This window comes from Budorcas taxicolor, chromosome 10, assembly GCF_023091745.1.
Source record: "Budorcas taxicolor isolate Tak-1 chromosome 10, Takin1.1, whole genome shotgun sequence".
NCBI lineage: Eukaryota > Metazoa > Chordata > Mammalia > Artiodactyla > Bovidae > Budorcas > Budorcas taxicolor.
Window position 1 is genome coordinate 23,775,738 of NC_068919.1, and position 21,784 is coordinate 23,797,521.

Here is a 21,784-nt window from a genome sequence, read left to right on the forward strand (position 1 = left end):
ATGTGTGAGACAACATATCCCATATTACATTCATGCACATAAGGAAATACCATAAAGACTAGCTCTTAGGATGTAGCAATAGTGAAGGGTAAATATTACCCAGGAATAACCATATTATTTTAGATAGGTTTGAAAACTATCTAGTTTACTTGGAATCACAGGAAAAGAGGAGCCTAGGAACTGGAACCAATGATATGGCCAGTATACTGGTGGTAGTGGAGACGAGTGATGTTTAGGAACAGTCCAGTTAGTTGAGGGAGCTACAGTGACTGGAATGCCTGTTTATCTATGTTTATATTTCCCCCTGATTACTGAAAACACTGTCTTTCATTGAATTTCCCTTTTCCTCCCGACAATGGCTCTTCCTCAATGCTGGTCCCAGAGCAGCGGCAGGCATCGGTTTGGGTATGGGCTGCAGGGGGCTTAGTGGCACTGTGTGGAGGCACAGAGGTAGGTGGCTGAGTCTTCAGGCTGGGATCCTCTGATGTGCATGGAGCTGTAGCCCTCCTTAGTATTCAGAGTGACTCTCACTCATCCTTGCTTCTTTTCATCGCCATTCACACTTATTACAAACAGGTTCTTGGGGTCCTTTGCAGGTTCCCATCTGTACCAGTGTAAAGCATAGAAAGAGCTGGAAGGGAAACTGCAGGTGAAATTGGCGCTCTCTCCTTCCTGAACCCACAGCAAGGGAGGACGCTGTTCCACAGTCAAGAGGCTGCTCATTCCTGTTCAGAAAGACAAGGTCACACATAGAAACTGATTTCTCTACAGTGTTCATTGCCTTCACACATTCCCAAATATTAGAGTCTTGAGGTTCTTGACTGCATCTCCCTCCTTCCCCATCACCACCCAGATTGTTCAGAATGTCTTCAGCAGCCCCAGGACTTAGGGCCAAGATGAAGCCACAGGATCAGCCATGAGGCTGGAAAAGTGTTCCTTTCCATTTATCCTGATCAAGTATCCTCAGCAGAGGAATGTTCTGCAGCCTAGATCTGTGAAACATGCTGCTTCAGAAAATAGGTTTCTGTACCTGGTTGCCCAACCAATCAGAGACAAGACCACATACACGTGCTAGAAACACACCAACCATTTCTGCCCTAGAATCAGTTGCCTGTGGTTCAAAATGAGGGATCAAACACTGCTTTCTTGAGACCAACTTCACAAACATTGAGATGAGCTCACTACACAAAGATAACTGACAACCTTTCAGAAGTGGGTTGTTTAATCAGGGACTGCTACTATTCAACTGGAGAGAGTGGGATGGTAATACGTGACATGAATCCTGCTTTGGTTAAGAATCTTTATATGTCTTTTAAACAAAATTTTTAAAACTTTCAGATTCCCCAAATAGAAATGTTCACCCACATAATGTGCTAAATTTTCTTTTGCTCCATGTACATTATTCTAATATGAAAGTCACACAATAGAGTTACTGTTATTCCTAATTTACAAATAACAAAAACTGTAGCTCAAAGAGTTTAGGTAATTAACTCAAACTGAAGTATCAGGGAAGTGGCATAGTAAGAATTAGAACACTTATCTATGTGGTATGGAGCATATCATGTTTGGAATTTGTCATGCCCCTACGTTTATAATATTCTATAAATGTTTTAAATGTCAGAGGTTATACGTTTTAAAAATAATAGGAATCTACTTGTTGATTTTCTTTCTTTTTTTAAAAAGAATTTTCTTGATGTCAATCATTTTTAAAGACTTTATTGAATTTGTTACAATATTGCTTCTGGGTTTTTTTAATTTTTTGGGGGGTGGGGACAAGGCATGTGGGATCTTAGCTCCCCGATCAAGAATCAAGCCAGCACAGCACCCACTGCACTGGATAAGCACTTTAAGGACAATACAATACTGTATTAAGATAGAGAGTTACTCTTGGGATGAGGAAAGGCCTGTGCTCTAAGTAAGGTATAGAGGGAGGGGTCCACTCTGACACTCTGCAACACCAGGCAAGGTATTGAACCTCTCTCATGTTCAATCTCCATTTCTGTGAATAGTCAGTATCCTGCTGGGCACTGGGCTCACATTGGCATTCATCATCTCATTCACTTCTCCTAACAACCCTGCATGGTAGATTCTATCAATATCCACACTGCAGATATGAGGAAACTGAAGCATAAAATAATTGATACTCCCAAGATCACTCAACTAATGAGTGGTAGGTCTAGAAATATAATCCAAGTCTTCCATCTCAAGCACTGTTACATTGCCTCCCTAAAGTAGCGTCGACCCAACCTTGAAGGGTGAGGATAAGAATTGAGTGAGAACACACCTGAAAATCACCTAGCACAACACTTTCCCTAGCATAGGTACTCAGTCAGATGCAAGCAACGCACAGAACGTTGAGGATTTGGGAGCCAAACTTTCAAACTGCAAAGGAGTCTATCCACAAGATAGAGCTTAATATTTTTTGAGGTATATTTGGCAGTTTAAATGGTAGATTTCATGTATTTTTGTAAGTTTCCATGGTCTATCATGTTCTATCATTTCCCTTCCCTTCTCCCAGAAACAGTTTTCAGATGAAGCAGCCCCCTCTTGTGACTGAATAAAAGAACTGGAGAGCTAAACCCAGACCCAAAGTCAACAAGCAACTATTTGAAAAGTTCCTCAGGTTTGAATGTAAATAGGCTTCCCAGGTAACTCCCTGATGGTTCAGCTGGTAAAACCCACCTGCAGTGTAGGAGACCCTGGTTCGATTCCTGGATCGGGAAGATACACCGGAGAAGGGACAGGCTACCCACTCCAGTATTCTGCCCTGGAGAATTCCATGGACTACAGTCCATGGGTTCACAGAGTCAGACATGACTGAGTGACTTTCACTTTCACTTCAGGTGACTCTGTAAAGAACTCACCTGCCAATGCAGGAGACTTAAGAGACACAGTTTCAATCCCTGGATTGAGAAGATCGCCTGGAGAAGGGCATGGCAACCCACTCCAATATTTGTGCCTGGAGAATCCTTCGGACAAGGGAGCCTGCCGGGCTATAGACCATGCATTCACAGGGTCAGACATGACTGAAGCGACTTACCACACAGCACACACATCTTATTTGTAATACCTCTGTATTCATCTGTATTTTCTTGGTCCTAAACACTCTATAGAAGGTTTTAACTATCTTTGACTGCTTTATTGCAGTCATATGATTCTCACTTCTTGATCTCTTTAGTTTTCATTTGTGTCCAACATTCCCATATTTAAAATTTACTCAAAAGCCCATATAATTCAAATGTTTATAAGAGAGGTTGGTACAGACTAGGCACTCAAGAATTGTCTGTTTGCTGAATGAGCCAATGAATTTATTGAATTTAATAAAAATGTTATGTTGAATACTGTTTAAATTATTTAAATTAAGGGATTTGATTTAGGTCGTACATAAATGGTCTAGAGGTTCTCCAGCCTTTCCTCAATTTAAACCTGAATTTTAAAATAAGGAACCCATCATCTGACCATAGTCAGCTCCAGATCTTGTTTTTGTTGACTGTAAAGGCTCATCTCACATGCTAGTAAAGGAATGCTCAAAATTCTCCAAGCCAGGCTTCAGCAATACATGAACCATGAACTTCCAGATGTTCAAGCTGGCTTTAGAAAAGGCAAAGGAACCAGAGATCAAATTGCCAACATCTGAGGATCATCAAAACAAGCAAGAAAGTTCCAGAAAAACATCTACTTCTGCTTTACTGACTTTGCCAAAGCCTTTGACTGTGGATCACAATAAACTGTGGAAAATTCTGAGAGAGATGGGAATACCAGACCACCTGACCTGCCTCTTGAGAAATCTATATGCAGGTCAGGAAGCAATAGTTAGAACTGGACATGGAACAACAGACTGGTTCCAAATAGGAAAAGGAATGCGTCAAGGCTGTATATTGTCACCCTGCGTATTTAACTTCTATGCAGAGTACATCATGTGAAATGCTGGGCTGGATGAAGCACCAACTGGAATCAAGATTGCTGGGAGAAATATCAATAACCTCAAATATTCAGTTGATACCACCCTTATGGCAGAAAGTGAAGAACTAAAGAGCCTATTGATGAAAATGAAAGAGGAGAGTGAAAATGTTGACTTAAATCTCAACATTCAGAAAACTAAGATCATGGCATCCGGTCCCATCACTTCATGGCAAATAGATAGGGAAACAGTGGAAACAGTGACAGACTTTATTTTCTTGGGCTCCAAAATCACTGCGGATGGTGACTGCAGCCATGAAATTAAAAGACACTTAAGGGAAGGAAGGAAAGTTACGACCAACCTAGATAGCATATTGAAAAGCAGAGGCATTACTTTGCCAACAAAGGTCCGTCTAGTCAAGTGTATGGTTTTTCCAGTGGTCATGTATGGATGTGAGAGTTGGACTATAAGGAAAGCTGAGTGCCGAAGAATTGATGCTTTTGAACTGTGGTATTTAAGAAGACTCTTGAGAGTCCCTTGGACTGCAAGGAGATCCAACCAGTCCATTCTAAAGGAGATCAATCTGGGTGTTCATTGGAAGGACTGATGTTGAAGCTGAAACTCCAATACTTTGGGCACCTCATGCAAAGAGCTGACTCATTGGAAAAGACCCTGATGCTGGGAAAGATTGAGGGCAGGAGAAGGGGCCGACAGAGCATGAGTTGGATGGATGGCATCACTGACTCAATGGACATGGGTTTGGGTGGACTCCGGGAGTTGGTGATGAACAGGGAGGCCTGGAGGGCTACAGTTCATGGGTTTGCAAAGAATCAGACATGACTGAGCGACTGAACTGAACTGAAAGAGTTTCTCCTTCCTCGGCTGCAAGGAATATAACCAATCTTATTTCTGTATTAATCATCCGGTGATATTCAAGTGTAGATGGTCTCTTGTGTTGTTGGAAGAGGGTATTTGCTATGACCAGTGTGTTTTCTTGGCAAAACTGTATTAGCCTTTGCCCTGCTTCATTTTGTACTCCAAGTTCAGACTTGCCTGAGATAAGTTTACATTGCTTCCTGAGTTTGCATTCTAATCCCCTGTGATGAAAAGAGCATCTTTTTTTGGTGTCAAGTCGACAAGGTATTGCAGATTTTGATAGAACCATTCCTCATAGATGTCTTTAGGTTCCATTTTAACCATAGTGTCACCATCACTGAAACATCCATTCATCCTGTTCTGGGTCAAGTGGATTCCTCATACCCAAATCTTCTCCAAGGAGCCCTCTAATTGGTACCCTCTAGATGACAATAAAGTTTGAGACATTTTTCACAGTTTGGAAAGTTCTGCATGTCTCGTTTCCCAAAGATTACAAGCATTGGAACAATAAAACCTGTCTTATAGGGTTTTGATATTTAGATTAGATAATGAATCGGAAATGCATTCTGCAGTTCCTGACATATAGTAAGTTCAGTAAATATTAACTTTCTTTACTCTACTTAAACTTGGCTTTCCTTCAGTGTCCAGATCTGTGATCTGCTTCTCCCCGACCCCCACCTCCCCACAACATCAGTTCAGGGATGGAAGCTTCTAGGACATTTACTTAATCTCTTATTTTCCTGGAGACAGTCATTATTTTTCCTTTATCCTTTTGATATCATATACAACTAGCTACATTGATACATTGATCCACTCAGGGTGCTGAAAGGACATAGATGAAAGAGGTGAGGTTTGATTTTGGTTTTCCTAAAAATAGTAAAATCATGTTTACTACCTATTGGATATAATATTTTTGATTTGGATCTCTAAGATTTTGCCACTCTGGTTAACTGTTTTCTCTTCTTATTAATTTATGAGCTTTTAATATATTCTGCATTTGATTCCTTTTTCAGAAATTTCATTTTCATATATTGCTTTCCACGCTGGCATTGACTTTCCACTCCCTTAGCAGTGATTTTCAACAATGACCAAAAAAAAAAGCAATTTAAAAATATACTTTCATGCTCATAAGAATCTCCCTTGCAAGTTTTATTTGTTTGGTTTCCTTTGAAAATTTATAAATGCTTTCCTTTGTGACTGCTGTTGCTTGTGATGATAGTCAGGTATCACTCTTAATGATATTTCCCAGAATACAATGCATCAGTTTCCCATGAGGATTAGCAAGATTTTTTTCTCACTAAAATAGACCCTTGGATTTGTCTTCAGTGCCTTGCAAACTTCTGCTAAAACAATACTGCTTGACTTGCAGAATTTTTTATTCATATTTATGACTTTTCACATAGCAATGCTCCTGAATAAGCAGCTATAGGAAGTCAAGTACAATAGTGAGTGGAGGTTCTTGCTATGATAAAAGAGCTTATGGAGTGGGTAATGGATTGAGGTAGTGATAAATCCTAGTTACAATCATGTGGTCATTTGCAGTAACAAAAGCTATAGTAGTTATAAAATTATTTTCATTGTATATGAATGTATTTATGTGTACATTAATCATTTTTAACTTCCCTCTCCTGTTTGTCTGCCTGTCATAACATAAAATATGCCACTACAAATTAATCTCATTGTATCTCAGTAGTTAAGATACAGGATTCAGTGGGAGAGTGTGATTTAGCTAGAAAAGGAAAGAATCTTAAATGGATAAATGAACTTGGTATTCTCTTCAAAGGAGACAGCTTGTTTTGGTTGAATGAAGAATAATTGCGTCGTATTAACAGGAAGCATAGTCTTCCTGTGGTCTTTATTAGAAAGCTGTGTTATTCAAAGAGGTGCTGATGAATGCCTAGTTAACAAGGAGGGAAGTTAACCAGTTAAGCTGTTATGGTAGGTTTCTACTGTGTCAACTTAACAATCTGAAAATCTATTTCCCAGGATTTGCTTCCCTGTATTGTTCTGGGTTAGGGTTGGCCATGAAAGAGATTCATGTAAGTTTTGGAAGATAGTTATGATGACGTAAGTAAGCCACCACTTCCCTGGTGGCTCAGATGGTAAAGCATCTGTCTACAATGTGGGAGACCTGGGTTCGATCCCTGGGTCAGGAAGATTCCCTGGAGAAGGAAATGGTAACCCACTCGAGTACTCTTGCCTAGAAAGTCCCATAGACAGAGGAGCCTGGTGCAGGCTACTGCTCATGGGGTCGCAAAGAGTCGGACACGACTGAGTGACTTCACTTGATGATGAAGTAGTATGTTTCTAGGTTCCTCAGGTTGGTGCGGGGCTCCAGGCACTATGGCAATAAACACTGTTGCTGCTGCTCTGATGGTTCAATTTATTGTTGACTTAAAACGCCTCGACCTTCCACCAGATCTCCTACTCATGTTCTCTTTGTATTAGACCAAGTATGCATGTAGCATGATGGCAAATGACATCCACTTCTCCTGAAGTTCACCCTCTACTGTGAGCGCTAAGGAGGTTCGAGAAAGACAAGTCTGAGAGTGTCTTGTGGGTTCCATTGTCCTCATATATTTCCATACCTGCCACAGTTTCTCCATGCTTATGTCCACATCCAACTTTCCTTCACAAATGTTGCTCTAGTTGACTTAGAGTGAATTCAACTCAACACCAAATGCAGATATAACAGTTTTTATGGACTCTTCCACCAGCTCTAGCTACTGCCTGTGTTCTAATCCTTATAACTTATCTCTTACTCTACGTCACTGGTGGTTCTCCTCTGATTGTGCCCCAACACGAAGTCTGAGGGGAAAGGACTAAGGAGATGATTTTCATGACAATTTCAGCTTCTAGATCCAGATTTGTGATGTGAGCCTCTTTAGGTGAAACTGCCATTCTGTATTTTTATGGGACAAGTTTTCAAATTTAGACAACTTTTGCACATGTTCTGTGTGGCTGATTTAAAGTCAAAAATTCAGTATCAGTAGAAAGTTACTCTAGGCACCTGCTTCCAAATGACATAGAAGGAGCTTTTATTTAGAATTAAATCTTCTGATCCAGACCACAGATGAAGCAACCACAGGACCACCATTTCTTGTCTGGGGTCTGCAGGTGTGTATTTCAGCCTGGGTCCTGCAGCAGCGGGGCTCTCTCTTATTAAGCTCTGGGGTTTTTGTTCAGCTTTTCCTATTACTTCAAGCACTGTGAGTTCCCGGAGAGTGCAGAAGTACTTTGCAGAGTCTTCCAGCTCTAAGTCTGAAATCGTGAGGCTGATGAATTTACGTGATATCTTAAAATTTACGGAGTAGCGGCCATACCTTGCATTTTGGCTAGAAGAATCTTGACCAATAAGGTAAATCATCTCTCCACTGGGAAGTTGTTTATACCAAAAAATTTTGTAATGGCTGTGATCTGTCTCATATCGACAGCTCAGGGTGACTATCTCCCCAACTTGAGTGGAAATGTCTGGCTGGCCTTGAGTAACTCTCTGGGCTACACTGGATCCTGTGGGGAAAATCAGAAAACAGAGATGGAGCAGTGAATAAAATAGTATAGGAATTAGACTAAAAAAAAAAAAAAAAAAGGCCAAGCTGAAATCATAAGATGCTTGCTTCTCTTTTAGAATACCTACCAGAGAAGATGAAGGCCAGGAACAACCAGGGCAGACTGGAAAGCAGCATGAGGCATGGAGTCCCCTGCACAAATGTGCCTAGTTCTGCCTCAAGCTGAGAGTTCAGTGTCTCTGTGTGCCTGGCAGCGCATATACATAGTGTCGGGTTCCTGTGTGACTCCTTCAGACAGGAAGTGGGGTTTGTCATGTTCATAGGCAACATGGTCTGTGCACAGACAGGAAAAAAGGTCTAGCTCACCACAAATCTTTCTTTATCGATTTTTTTCCCCAACAGGTAATTAAAGTAGGCTGTGCCTGAAAGGGGGCTTTGCAAAAGCAATTATTTTAAAGGTTTGAACTGAGTGGAACTAAAGAACAAATAAGTTGATTTTCATTTATAATTATTCCACAGAATAATTTTGCCATCCCATTTAATATAGGATTTTTGTTTGTTTGTTTGTTTTACATCTTTATTGGTGTTTGGTTACAGCAAAATGAAATGTGCTTTGACAGTTCAGTTCAGTCGCTCAGTCATGTCCGACTCTTTGCGACCCCATGAATCGCAGCACGCCAGGCCTCCCTGTCCATCACCAACTCCCGGAGTTCACCCAAACCCACGCCCATTGAGCTGGTGATGCCATCCAACCATCTCATCCTCTGTCATCCTCTTCTCCTGCACTCAGTCTTTCCCGGCATCAGGGTCTTTTCAAATGACAGAGGAATGAATAAACTGTGTTACTTATGTACAATTTTATTATTGCTGTTCTTTAGTCACTAATTAGTGTCTGACTTTTTGGGATCCATGGACTGTATCTTGCTAGGCTCCTCTTTCCATGGGATTTCCAAGGCAAGATACTGGAGTGGGGTACCATTTCCTTTTCCAGGGATATTCCTGAGCCAGGAATCGAACCAATGTGTCCTGCTTGGCAGGTGGATTCTTTTCCACAGGGCCACTGAGGAAACTCCACAGTGAAATTGCTCAGCCATGAAAAAGAACAAAATAATGCTGTTTGTAACAAAATGAGCAGACCTAAAATAAGATTTAGTATAAGCAATGAACCCTTCTTATAATCTAGTTTTTTAAATATAAATTTATGTATTTTAATTGGAGGCTAATTACTTTACAATATTGTATTGGTTTTGCCATACATCAACATGAATCCGCCACAGGTATACACGTGTTCCCCATCCTGAACCCCCCTCCCTCCTCCCTCCCCAAAGCATCCCTCTGGGACTTATTTATTAGTCATTCATTTAACCTATACTTACATTTTTCCATCCAAAATCTAAATACTCTACTTAAAAACTCACATACTTTTGGTGAAAGGCAGTCTTATCCAAAATTTTTAACATATTTTTTATAAGTTTTAGGGCTCTACTTGGTTTTTTCAATATATAAAATCACTTTGACATCAAATGATAAAATATCAGTCCTTCGAACTTTCAGAGTCTATTCTCTGTTTTATGTTTGTATGAATTTATAACAATAAAATAATTATTGTTTTGAAACTTGACATTGAATCTTATTTATCAGACTTTAAGGAAGATCAGGAAATTCAGTCCCGTTCCTTCCACAAGTAGAATTGTACTTCTTAGATCATGTGTCCTAGAATTGTCCTCATTTTGTTTTTTCTGTCTCACTGGCCCAAAGGGTTCAGTCTCACTAGTTAGTTGCTTGTTATTTTTTCTTTTTGTTAAGTAAAATTAAGATAAGCATGTCAGTTCTTTCTGTGCCATAATACTATAGTGAACTCCAACAAACCTTGGTATCTACAGACTGCAAGCACACACTATACCTCTACAGCACAGAAGGCGGTGACTGAAATTTTGTAAACTGTTACCTGTTCATTTGAATGTAGCTGTGAATTTTCCATTTGGTTTTACAAATTTTAATGGATGAATTAATATAAAAGAACCAAAGGCAAAGCAATAGTAGAAAAGAAAGTACAGACAAGGTCTCTAAAACGGTGCCAACTCCTTGCTTTTAAGTTGCTTGAGTGGTGTTGTTAATGACTGATGCATGGAGGAGAGTGCACGTTTAGTTGAGACATCGCCTCGGTCCATTTCACCTCTGAGTGCTGACAGGCAGCTGATGCCCTGGTTTGCATCACCAAACCTGCTTGTACTTAAGCAGAAGAGATCATGAATGTCCACAGCAACTGGGCAGCAGCATGATATTGTATTGTAGCATATATAATTATAGATATTATGTATATACCAGAAATTGATATTGATAAAGTATTACTAAAATACAGATGATAACCTGATATATCAGCTTTATATGCACTCTTGTTTATGCATAGCTCTGAAATTTTGTCCTAGGTATAGGTTTTTGCACCACCACTAAAATCATGATACAGAATTGTCCCATCTCTCTATAGCAAACCACTTTCACACTGTCGCCACCCCTGCAACTCATGATAACTCCTAGCAACTACTGATCTTTTCATCTCTATATTTTGTCCTTTTGAGAATGCTGTATAAGTAAATTCATACATTATGCCTGCAATTGTAATAATATGGTGTGTAAGCACGTATCATGTAGTCTTCTGAGATACTTTTTTTCACTCAGCATTGAGATCCATCTAGACTGTTGCATGAATCAACAGTATGGTTTATTTTTAGTAAATTTATTTATTTTAATTGGAGGTTAATTACTTTACAATATTGTATTGGTTTTGCCATACATCAACATGAATCCACCACAGGTATACATGTGTTCCCCATCCTGAGCCCCCTCTCTGCTCCCTCCACATACCATCCCTCTGGATCGTCTCAGTGCACCAGCCCCAAGCATCCAGTATCATAGTATGTTTCTTTCAATCACTACAGACTGTCCCCAACTTGTGATGAATCAACTTAAGATTTTTCACGGTATGGTAGTGAGAAACCTATATATGCACTCACTAGAAACCATACTTTGTATTTTTAATTTTTATCTTTTCCCATGCTAGCAACATGCTGTATGACATTCTCTAGTGATGCTGGGCAGCAACAGCAAGCTGAGCTCTCAGTCAACCCTGGGATCATGAGGGTAAACAACTGATCCACTTACAACCATTCTGTACCCATAGAGCCATTCTGTTTTTCACTTTCGGTAAAACACCTTTAAGATTAGGCCAAGCAAAACTCTGATGCACAGTAGGTTAAGTATATTATATGCCTTTTCCACTTATAACATTTTCAACTTAAAATGATTTGTTTAGACTTAACCTTATAGCAAGTTGAGATAGATTTATAAATAATATTGTACTGAATGAGTATACCAAAGCATATTTATCTATTCACACAGTGAAGAACATTTGGCTGGGTTCCAGTTTTGGGCCATCACAGATATAGTTTCCATGAATATTTAAGTACAAATTTTGTGTGAGCATAAGTTTTTCATTATTCCATTATAAGTGCCCATAAAGGAGTGTAACTGCTGAATTGTAAGGTGAGTGAATATTTAAGTTTACGTGGAACTGCTAAGCTGTCTTCCAGAATGACTGTTCCATTTACCTACCAGCAATGTATGAGTGATCCAATTTCTCTACATTGTTGCCAGAACTTGGTATCATCATTATTTTTCATTTTAGCCACTAAGAAAGATGTGGAGTGGTATTTCATTGTGGTTTTAATTTGCATTTCCCTGATGGTTAATGATGTTGAACATCTGATTACATGCTTATTTCCCTAGCACATAGCCCTTCCACGAAATGCCTGGGTGAACCGTTTTCCATTTGGACTACTTGTTTTCTTCCTGCTGAGTTTAGACAGTCATTGTATTCTAAATACCACCCTTTGATGAAAATACATTGTGAAAATATTTCCTGCCATTCTGCGGTTTGTCTTTTTTCATTCTCTTAATAGTATCTTTCACAGAGCAAGCATTTTTACTCTTGATGAAATATTTTATTTTTTTATGGATTGTGCTTTGATATCATGACAAAAATCATTTTGTCCAACACTTGGTCCTGAAGATTTTTTTTTCAAAAAGATTTATAGTTTTAGATTTATGCACTCTTCTCATACATTCTGAGCTTTTCCTCAAATTTTTGTATAAGGTGTGAGATTTAGGCCAAGATTCAGTTATTTGCCTAGGAATATCCAATTGTCCTTAAATCATTTGCTCATAATACTATCATTTCTCCATTGACTAGTCATTGTACCTTCACCAAAAAATCAGATTTCCCCACTTTCTCATATCCCCACTTGGGATCAGTCAGTAGCATTATCCTGTTAATGATTTTTTTTAACTTTTTTTTTTTTACTTTATTTTACTTTACAATACTGTATTGGTTTTGCCATACATTGACATGAATCCACCACGGGTGTACATGCGTTCCCAAACATGAAACCCCCTCCCACCTCCCTCCCCATAACATCTCTCTGGGTCATCACCGTGCACCAGCCCCAAGCATGCTGTATCCTGTGTAGGACATAGACTGGCGATTCGATTCTTACATGATAGTATACATGTCTCAATGCCATTCTCCCAAATCATCCCACCCTCTCCCTCTCCCTCTGAGTCCAAAAGTCCGTTATACACATCTGTGTCATTTTTGCTGTCTTGCATACAGGGTCATCATTGCCATTTTTCTAAATTCCATATATATGTGTTAGTATACTGTATTGGTGTTTATTATCTCTTATTGAACTTTTTATCTTGTATTGGAGTATAGCCAATTAGCAATGTTGTGATAGTTTCAGGTGGACAGCAGAGGGACTCTATCGTTTTAACACTGTAGCATCTATTGTTAACTTTTTCATTCTTTATATTTCTAATTTGTGTTTTCTCTTTTTTCACCATGATAATTCAACCTAGGAATATAGTTTATTAATCATTTTAACAAAATTAACTTTGTGTCTCATGGTTATTTCTATTATTTTATTTCTGTTTTACCAATTTGACATCTTTATTATTTTCTTATTTCAGTTTATATTAGTTGTAATTTGTTCTTCTTTTTCTATCTTTTTTTTTGTTGAAAGCTTAGATAATTGTTTTGCAGCCTTTTTGTTTAGTAGTATAGGTATTTAAAGAGAAATTCCTCCTGTGTATATTAGCTGTATCTCATAACATTTTGATCAAAGAATAAATTCTATAAAATTTCAAGTTTCTTAAATATATTAAAACTTTTTATGCACAAACTGATGTGTGTGTGTGTCCATGAGTATATTTCATCTACACATCAGGGTGTGTCTGGAACCTCAGCTGCAGGTTTGGGTACAGGCTGCAGGTGCCTGGGGAGCACCATGTACTTTCTGCACAGAAGTAGATGGCTGAGTCCCCAGGCTGGGAAGTTGTGATGTACAGTGAAAGCTGTTTGACACTGTTATTGGGGGGAACTGTGAGTCTTCCTTTTTATTCACAACCAAACATATGGTTATCAAGAGTGCAGGGCCTTAACCAGGGTGTTGCTGATACCATTCCTTTAATATTCCTTGCATGCTCAGTCATGTTCAGCTCTTTGTGACCCCATGGAATATAGCCCACCAGGCTCCTCTGTCCATGGAATTCTCCAGGCAAGAATACTGGAGTGAGTTGCCATTTCTTTCTCCAGGGGATCTTCCCCACCCAGGGATCAAACCCGGGTCTCCTGCATTGTAGGCAGACACTTTACTGTCTGAGCCACCAGGGAGGTCTGTGGGAAGTAGTCAAATGCACTCTTCTCATAAGTACAGTTCAGAATGGAAATCTCTCTTTCCTGGACTGTCAGTGACTGAGGGGTCTGTTTGAAATTAAGAGCAAAGACAAGAGTCTATTTTTGCATGGGTGTGGTTGTGAAGAGAATGCTGCTCCCCTCTCTAAATTCAAAATGTTTTAGATGAGGGAGACTAAGGAGCCACCACAAGAGAGAGAAATATATTATACTGGTCAGTTTTTGGTTAAGGCCATTTGGAAGGGATTTTCACAGAGGCTATTGCTTACTTAACTAAAAAAATGGAGTGTAAAGATAATCATTCCAAAGCTCCTTTATAAATGTTCCTCTCTCTTCCATTTCAAAAGACTTTGAAGTCCAAAGACAAGATGAACTTCCTTATCTGTTATTACAGCAAACAGGAACCAAGCACCAGATTCTGGGATAATGTTAACATTAAAGATGTTGGCTAATAAATCTCATTGACTGCATAGCATGCCACAGTGGTTCAGGAGCCCTTTAATATTTAAGGATGTGGCAGGTACTGTTCATTGTCTACAAGTAGATTTACTTCCTCCTTACCAGAATCCCAATATTCTGTTTGTTAACAATGTTCCTAGAGAAAAATGCGTACCTTCCCCAGACTGTCATAGCTTGGGATCAGCTTGAACTCTGTTGTAATCAATAAGTGTAATCATCTTGAGCGATTTATCACCCTTTCCTATTCACTAGAGTTTTCTACTTTTCCTAATAATGCCAAATGTCAACGTGTTGGTACCTTGATACATGTGTTGCCTATGTGCGAAGTCACTTCAGTCATGTCTGACTCTTTCTGACCCTATGTACTGTAGCCCACCAGGTTCCTCTGTCCATGGGATTCTCCAGGCAAGAATACTGGAGTGGGTTGTCTTGCCTTCCTCTAGGGGATCTTTCTGACCCAGGGATCGAACCCGAGGCTCCTGCAGTTTCTGCATTGCAGGTGGATTCTTTATCGCTGAGCCACTAGGAAAGTCCTGATAACAAAGATTAAAATCACACATTGGTACCTCAGATAGATGAAAAAGACAAATGACACATTTCTCATCTGTGATCTATTAATAGAAAGTCAATGCTTACACATGGTCAGAAGTCATGCTTGTTCCACAAATGTGTTCTTACTTAAATATTTCAGTAACAGAAAAGGAAAACTAGAAGGAAAGCACCCGAAATTTTAGCTTTAGTTTATTGTCACCTTATAACTAATAATTAATAAGAGATCATCATTTATCATTTTAGTTTTTATTGGAGTTTTATATTCATATAAGAAAATGTAATATAAGGGTACAGCATGGTAAATTTCCACATAAGCAACACCCTTATAACCAGCGCTCAGATCAAGAAACAGAGCATTACCAGTCCTTCAGAGCTCCCTTTATGATATTGACCCATTTACAACAGTATTCTGATTTCTACCAGTGTAAATTAGCTATGTCAGCTTATGCATCTTATGGGAATGACATGTTTATTGACCATTTGAATATCTTCTATTGTCAAATGCCTACTTCAGACTTTTGTCTTTTCTATCAATTTGTTTGTTTTCTTGTTGATTTGAAGGAGATATTTTGAAATCAAAATGAGCCCTTTGATAGTATGATAATATGTTTTATAGCTAATATTTGCTAATATAATATTTTTATAATTAATGATATTAACTTTGATAACATAATACTGTAAATATATTCACTGCTGCTGGTGCTGCTGCTAAGTCACTTCAGTCGTGTCCGACTCTGTGTGCCCCCATAGAAGGCAGCCCACCAGGCTCCGCCGTCCCTGGGATTCTCCGGGCAAGAACACTGGAGTGGGTTGCCATTTCTTTCTCCAATGTCTAGCTATCCTTTTACCTCTTGAATACTTTTAATGGCAATTTTAATATACATCAGTTTTTTAATGAAGAGTAGTTGGTTTGTAATGTTGTGCCCATCTCTGCAATACAGAAAAGTGACACAAAAAATGAATGTATATATGAATGTAGACTAGTTTTGATGCTTAGCCATGTTTGTGTCCTGTTTAAGAAATGTGTACCTAACACAAAGTAATGAACAAGTTTTGTATTTTTTCCATTAACTTCATACATTATTCTTACCTTCAGATCTGCACTCTGGCTGCTATTTATATATGATCTGAAGACCATAATACACTTTTCCATAGGAAAAATGATGGTGTCACTTATTGAAATGAAAATCCTTTATCCTTGGCACACAAAGGCAAATGTTTTCCAATATTTAGTGTAATACATTTGCAGTATTAATTTTACCACAAAATTTTACTTTTCACCCTCTCCATCTGCTTATATCATTCTCCTTTATTTCAGTTTTTCTTCTGTTTTCATAATTTTTTAATGTTTTATAGTTATCACATATTTATTACTTGGATGATGCAGTTTTCTAAACTTTCGTTCTAATTACTAAAATGAATTATTTTCAGAAGTTTTCTCCTCCTCTTTGTGCCCAGGATGCTTTCTTTTCCATGTACTGTATTGTATGTACACTTGTTATTAGTTAATCTGAGAATCACTTAGTATGTTGCCTGTTTTATGCAATTCTGGTGTAACAAATGAATTAGATATTCTTCTTACTTTAGATTCAGTCCCTGAGATGTGCAAACAGGTAGAATTTGTAAAACGTTAGAATCCTCAGTGTGCACTGCTAACAGTCTCTTCCTGATTCAATTTATTAATGTATTAGTTGTAGGGAAAAACAGTTAAAAGACACAGTGAGCCAATGGAGCTTCAAGTTTCTAACTCCTGTTATTTTTCTTGTGAGATCATCTGTTCCTGGTGAATCTCTGTTGGTAGAATTAGTGATGGAACTAATGACAGTTCTATTAAACAGCACTCATTAATTCTGCAATTTCTAAAGATACATTTGGCAGAAGGTTTTAAAGCAGGATACATTTGGTATAAGGATAGCACATGATTTTTTATTTTTATTGGTAGGGATTATTTCTGAACGAAGACGAAAAAACAGGAATAAGAAAAGGTTTTTTAAAATCTGTTCACCACGTTTGGGTTGGCAAGCATTGAGTTTCCACTGGCCATGGGTTGCTGAAGTACCATATGGACTTTTAACACCTTTGTTGGCTTATAGTTCTGGAAGATGGCATGAATGAGAATACCAGGTGATATCCAAATAACTATTTTCTGTATCCATTTTTCTAAAATTAGAATTCCCTGCCTCACTGGGGGAATGAGTTAAGCGCAATGTAAATATTTCAAAATATCTGGTGTCAACCACTTTATGAGAAGCACAATGTATTGGGAATTTTAATGGAAGAAAGAATTTTGTGTTGGAATAAACTGAAGTTTCACAGGAAGACCTTAACAAAGTACTTGGAGACCTATTTCACTAACAATGATAAGAAAGAGGAGGAAAGAGAGGAAAGAAGGGAAAGAGAGAGGGAGGGTGGAAGGAAAGAAAGGGAAATAAAATAATAGGATTAATGAGTTTATGAATGAATAAGTATTCTCAACTATACCCCTGTCTTCATTGTGAAATCCGTGTGATGTTGACTCTCTCTTCTATTTTTAAAAAGATATAACTCACCCTTTCAATATTTTATTGCCTCCCTAGCAATCAGTGCCAAGAATTGATGCTTTTGAACTGTGCTGTTGATAAAGACTCTTGAGAATCCCTTGGACTGCCGGGAGATCCAACCAGTCCATCCTAAAGGAGATCAGTCCTGGGTGTTCATTGGTAGGACTAATTTTGAAGCTGAAACTCCAATACTTTGGCCACCTGATGCAAAGAGCAGACTCATTTGAAAAGACCCTGATGTTGGGAAAGATTGAGGGCAGGAGGAGAAGGGGACAACAGAGGATGAGATGGTTGGATGGTATCACCGACTCAATGGACATGGGTTTGGGTGGGCTCTGGTAGTTGGTGATGGACAAGGAGGCCTGGCGTGCTGCAGTTCATGGGGTCGCAAAGAGTCAGACATGACTGAGTGACTGAACTGAACTGAACTGAACTAGCATTATTATGCTAGCATTATAGTAACTAGCATTATTAGTAACATCAGTCATAAATATTTCTTTACTCAATAAATATTTGTTGAACACTTACTATTTGTTGGGTAATGTGCTGATTACTGAGAATACTTCAATAAGCAAAAGGAATGAAAAGATATGTTTCAGGAAAAGTGAAGTAAGGAAACAGAAAGTGAGCTCAAAGGCCATGAAGAGGAGGAAATGAGTGAAAAGATGACTGGAGGGATATGCTGATATTTGGAAAATGTTACAGCACCTCTCCTTGTACTTTCCAAGATTGAGTACAAGTATCTCTTCCTTCATCTATGACTCACAAATCAAAGCAATTTCCAAAACACAAACACAGCAATATCCGTTTAGGTACATGTCCTATGCAGCAGGATAGATTTTTCAGTCTTTTTGATGATCCAAGAATATTATGGTAGTGATGCTGTTCACATCAAGGCCAGAATGCCTCCCTATTACTTTCTCTCTCTTGTGCTCTACTTTCCTCTATATCTTTTCTCTTGGGGAAGATGTGTGGCTAATAAGGAGCTGAGGATGTTTCAGAATCCCACTACAATCAGTAAAAAATATTTCTACTGCTATTTGGATATTTAGAGGACTAGCATGTCTCTTTACAGAATTAAGGATCATTGCTTTTCTTGAGTTACAACATATGCTTTTTATTCTAACACTTGACATTTTGTCCTAAAATGTGTGTCACCTTCAGCTATGGGAATTGTGATCCATTCCACTGACTTTCCAGTTGACTCATTATTTCAGGGCTTTCTTCTTACTGTTGCTTCCAGGAAGGCCAGATTGAACTACACATGCTGAGATTTTGGAGCTTGACATTAGCAGATTTAAAAATAAATATAACAGTTGGTCTAAGACATATTAAGACAAAGATAGGCAACTTTCAAAATATCTTTGAGGCTTAGCTTTCTAAGAAGTAGCATAGATCTCAAAATAACTCCCTAAATGGTAATGAGGATTAAAAGATACATTTAGGGCTTTCTAAAAGACACTGATTTTAAAGCTAAAAAGAAATAAATTTTTGATAGATTTGACAGTGTAAGAAAGGTAACATGTTAGAATAAAACATACAAGTAAATATGAAAGTCCAAATATCATGCAAGATACCAAAATAATTCTAGCAAACAAAAATAAAGCTAACTTAATGGGAAAAAATGGTCAAAAGATAGGAACAAGAGTATGAACAAGGTTGAATGACAGAGAGCCAATATACAGAGAAAAAGTTGCTCGAAAGCACTAGGGATCAGTAAAATGTCTATAGATAAAGTACATTTGGATTGTTAAAATGAAAAAGGCTGGTAATTCTCAATTTTTAGAGGGTGCAAAGTACACCTTCTCACTCCCTGTTGGTTGGCGTATAATTGTTTATACCATTTGAATGGAAAGTTGTCACTTTATCAAAAAAATTTTAAATGCACCTTGTTTTGAAAATAGTCATTCCAGTTTAGAAATTTCATTACAATAGACATGTCTCCATGTATACAGAAGTCAATCTACAAAGTTGTATAAAGACAACACTCTTTAGGATAGCACAGTAATAGAAACAAATACTTATTAAGGTAAACTAATTGATAATAGAACGTTTCAGAGTACTACACAGGGGTTATAAAGAATGAATTGGACGGCTTCCCAGGTGGCACAGTGGTAAAGAATCTTCCTACAATGCAGGAGACAAAGGAGACCAGATTTGATCCCTGGATCGGGAAGATCTCCTGAAGAAGGAAATGGCAACCCACCCCAGTATTCTTCCCTGGAAAATCCCAATGACAGAGGAGCCTGAGAGGCTACAGTTCTTGAGGTCTCAAAGAGTCGGACATGAAAGAAGACTTTGGAATGGGAGAATTAGTTGTATTTTCTCACTTTTAGGTTAAGACTAACACACTGGAACCAACATTTTATTGACATGAGAAAGAACCATGAAAAATTGCTAATGCTTCTCACTTTATTTCTATGTTGCAGTTAGGATTCTTAGTATTCCCATAAGTCCCAAAATTCTTCTCAGCCATATCAACCAATGATGCACTTCTTCCTGTCCTTTTCTTCTTTTCTTTATCCATCTTCCTCCCTTCTCCTTCCCTTCATTTTCCTCATCTCTTATTGCTCTCTGACTCTCCTTCTAGAAGACTCTAGATTTGCTCTCGTGACTGCTCTCCCTGCTGTCTCCCCACTTCTTCCCACCAGAGATACTGCACAGGTGCAGCCCCATCTGTCCCAGTGTGCCTCTCTCAGGATGCAGTAGTACACAGCAGTGTCTCTCAGGGTGACCTGGGGCAGGACCAAGGTGCTGGACTTCCTGTCTGAAGCTATGTGCAGAGAGGCCATGCTGCTGTTCACTGTGCCTCGTAAGCCATGAATGATATACTGTGGACTCTGATTGGGATTGTGCCGATACCAATGTATATACTCATTTCCACTAATGGTAGAGTGGCTACAAGGCAGGTTTACATCCTCTCCTTCAGCACAATCCATAGAGCTGGGCTGGGTGGTCTTAGCATCAATCACAGTCCCTGGCGGGTTAAGAAATCAAATTAGTTCCAGAGCACAAATAAGTGTAATTCTATGGATCAAGGGCATAACTCTCTCATAACTGTCTGGCCCTAACACCTACTCCTGTGTTTCTATTTATGTCCTGGAAAAATATTATTGGTGTTCAATATTGGACTGTAAGAAGATCAAACCAGTAATCCTAAAGGAAATGAACACTAAATATCCATTGGAAGGACTGATGTTGAAACTGGAGCTCCAATAATTTGTACACCTGATGAGAAGAGCTGACTCATTGAAAAATACCCTGATGCTGGGAAAAATTGAAGACAAAAAGAGAAAGGGGCGGTAGAGGATGAGGTGGTTAAACAGTGACACTGTCCCAGTGGACATGAATTTGAGCACATTCCAGGAGATAATAGAGGACAGAGGAGCCTGGCATACTGCCTTGCATTTGGTTGTAAAAGTTGGATACACCTTAGTGACTGAAAAACAACAAAATTATGGAGACCAAAGATTTGTGGCAAGAATCAGAGATCCCTAGGCTTTGTTCCATGGGTCCTTGGCTCACTAAACCCAGAGATTTCCTACAACCTGCTTACTGCTAAGGACTCTTCTGGAATCATAGCCATGGTTTAACCTGTCATGTAGAAGTTTGTGTTCCCTAGCAAATCCATAGATCAGTTCTCAATTCCATCACTATAATGCTGAATAAAGCACATGGAGAGGAGTAGAGAGCAAATAACTTTGTGGCCCTTTGTCCTCAAAGTCATCCCTTGTAGACACAGAACACTTACCCAAGGTCAGAAACACAGTTACTCCAGTCACCAGCTTCATACTTCAGGGACAAACCAGGATCGTGGGTGCAGAGCTCAGGCTTGGGTCTGATCCTTGGCTTAAGGAGGTTCCAGAAAACAGAGGCAACAGCTGTTAGTAAAGACTTACAATGAGTGCAGATACCACTGTGTTGTTGCCAGGACCTTCTCAGCCAATGATCAAGCATTTTCTTATCTAGGTCTCCTTCCCTGTTTTAGTCATGTCCCCCAAAGATGGTGAAACATCCCCAGCTCACAGTGCAATCATCTCTGAAGTTTAATGTCTGCCTCGGGAAAAAGAATACCAATCACCATGAGGTGTCTATGCACAACCATTGGTCTATCATTTGTTTCTTAAGAAATTGGCTGATGCTCCATGAAGCTTGCAGAGCATAATATTTAATCACAGAAAAATCTACTGAACTCTGT

General features: G+C 38.8%; 1 gene segment (V, D, J or C); it reads right to left on the bottom strand.

Moving 5' to 3' along the window:
* Nucleotides 1-20,150: 20,150 nt before the first annotated feature.
* LOC128054727 (T cell receptor alpha variable 26-1-like) lies at nt 20,151-21,377 on the bottom strand. The segment is given in 2 exon segments: nt 20,151-20,563; nt 21,338-21,377. Coding segments are annotated over 2 exon segments (453 nt in total).
* Between the last annotated feature and the right edge of the window lie 407 nt (nt 21,378-21,784).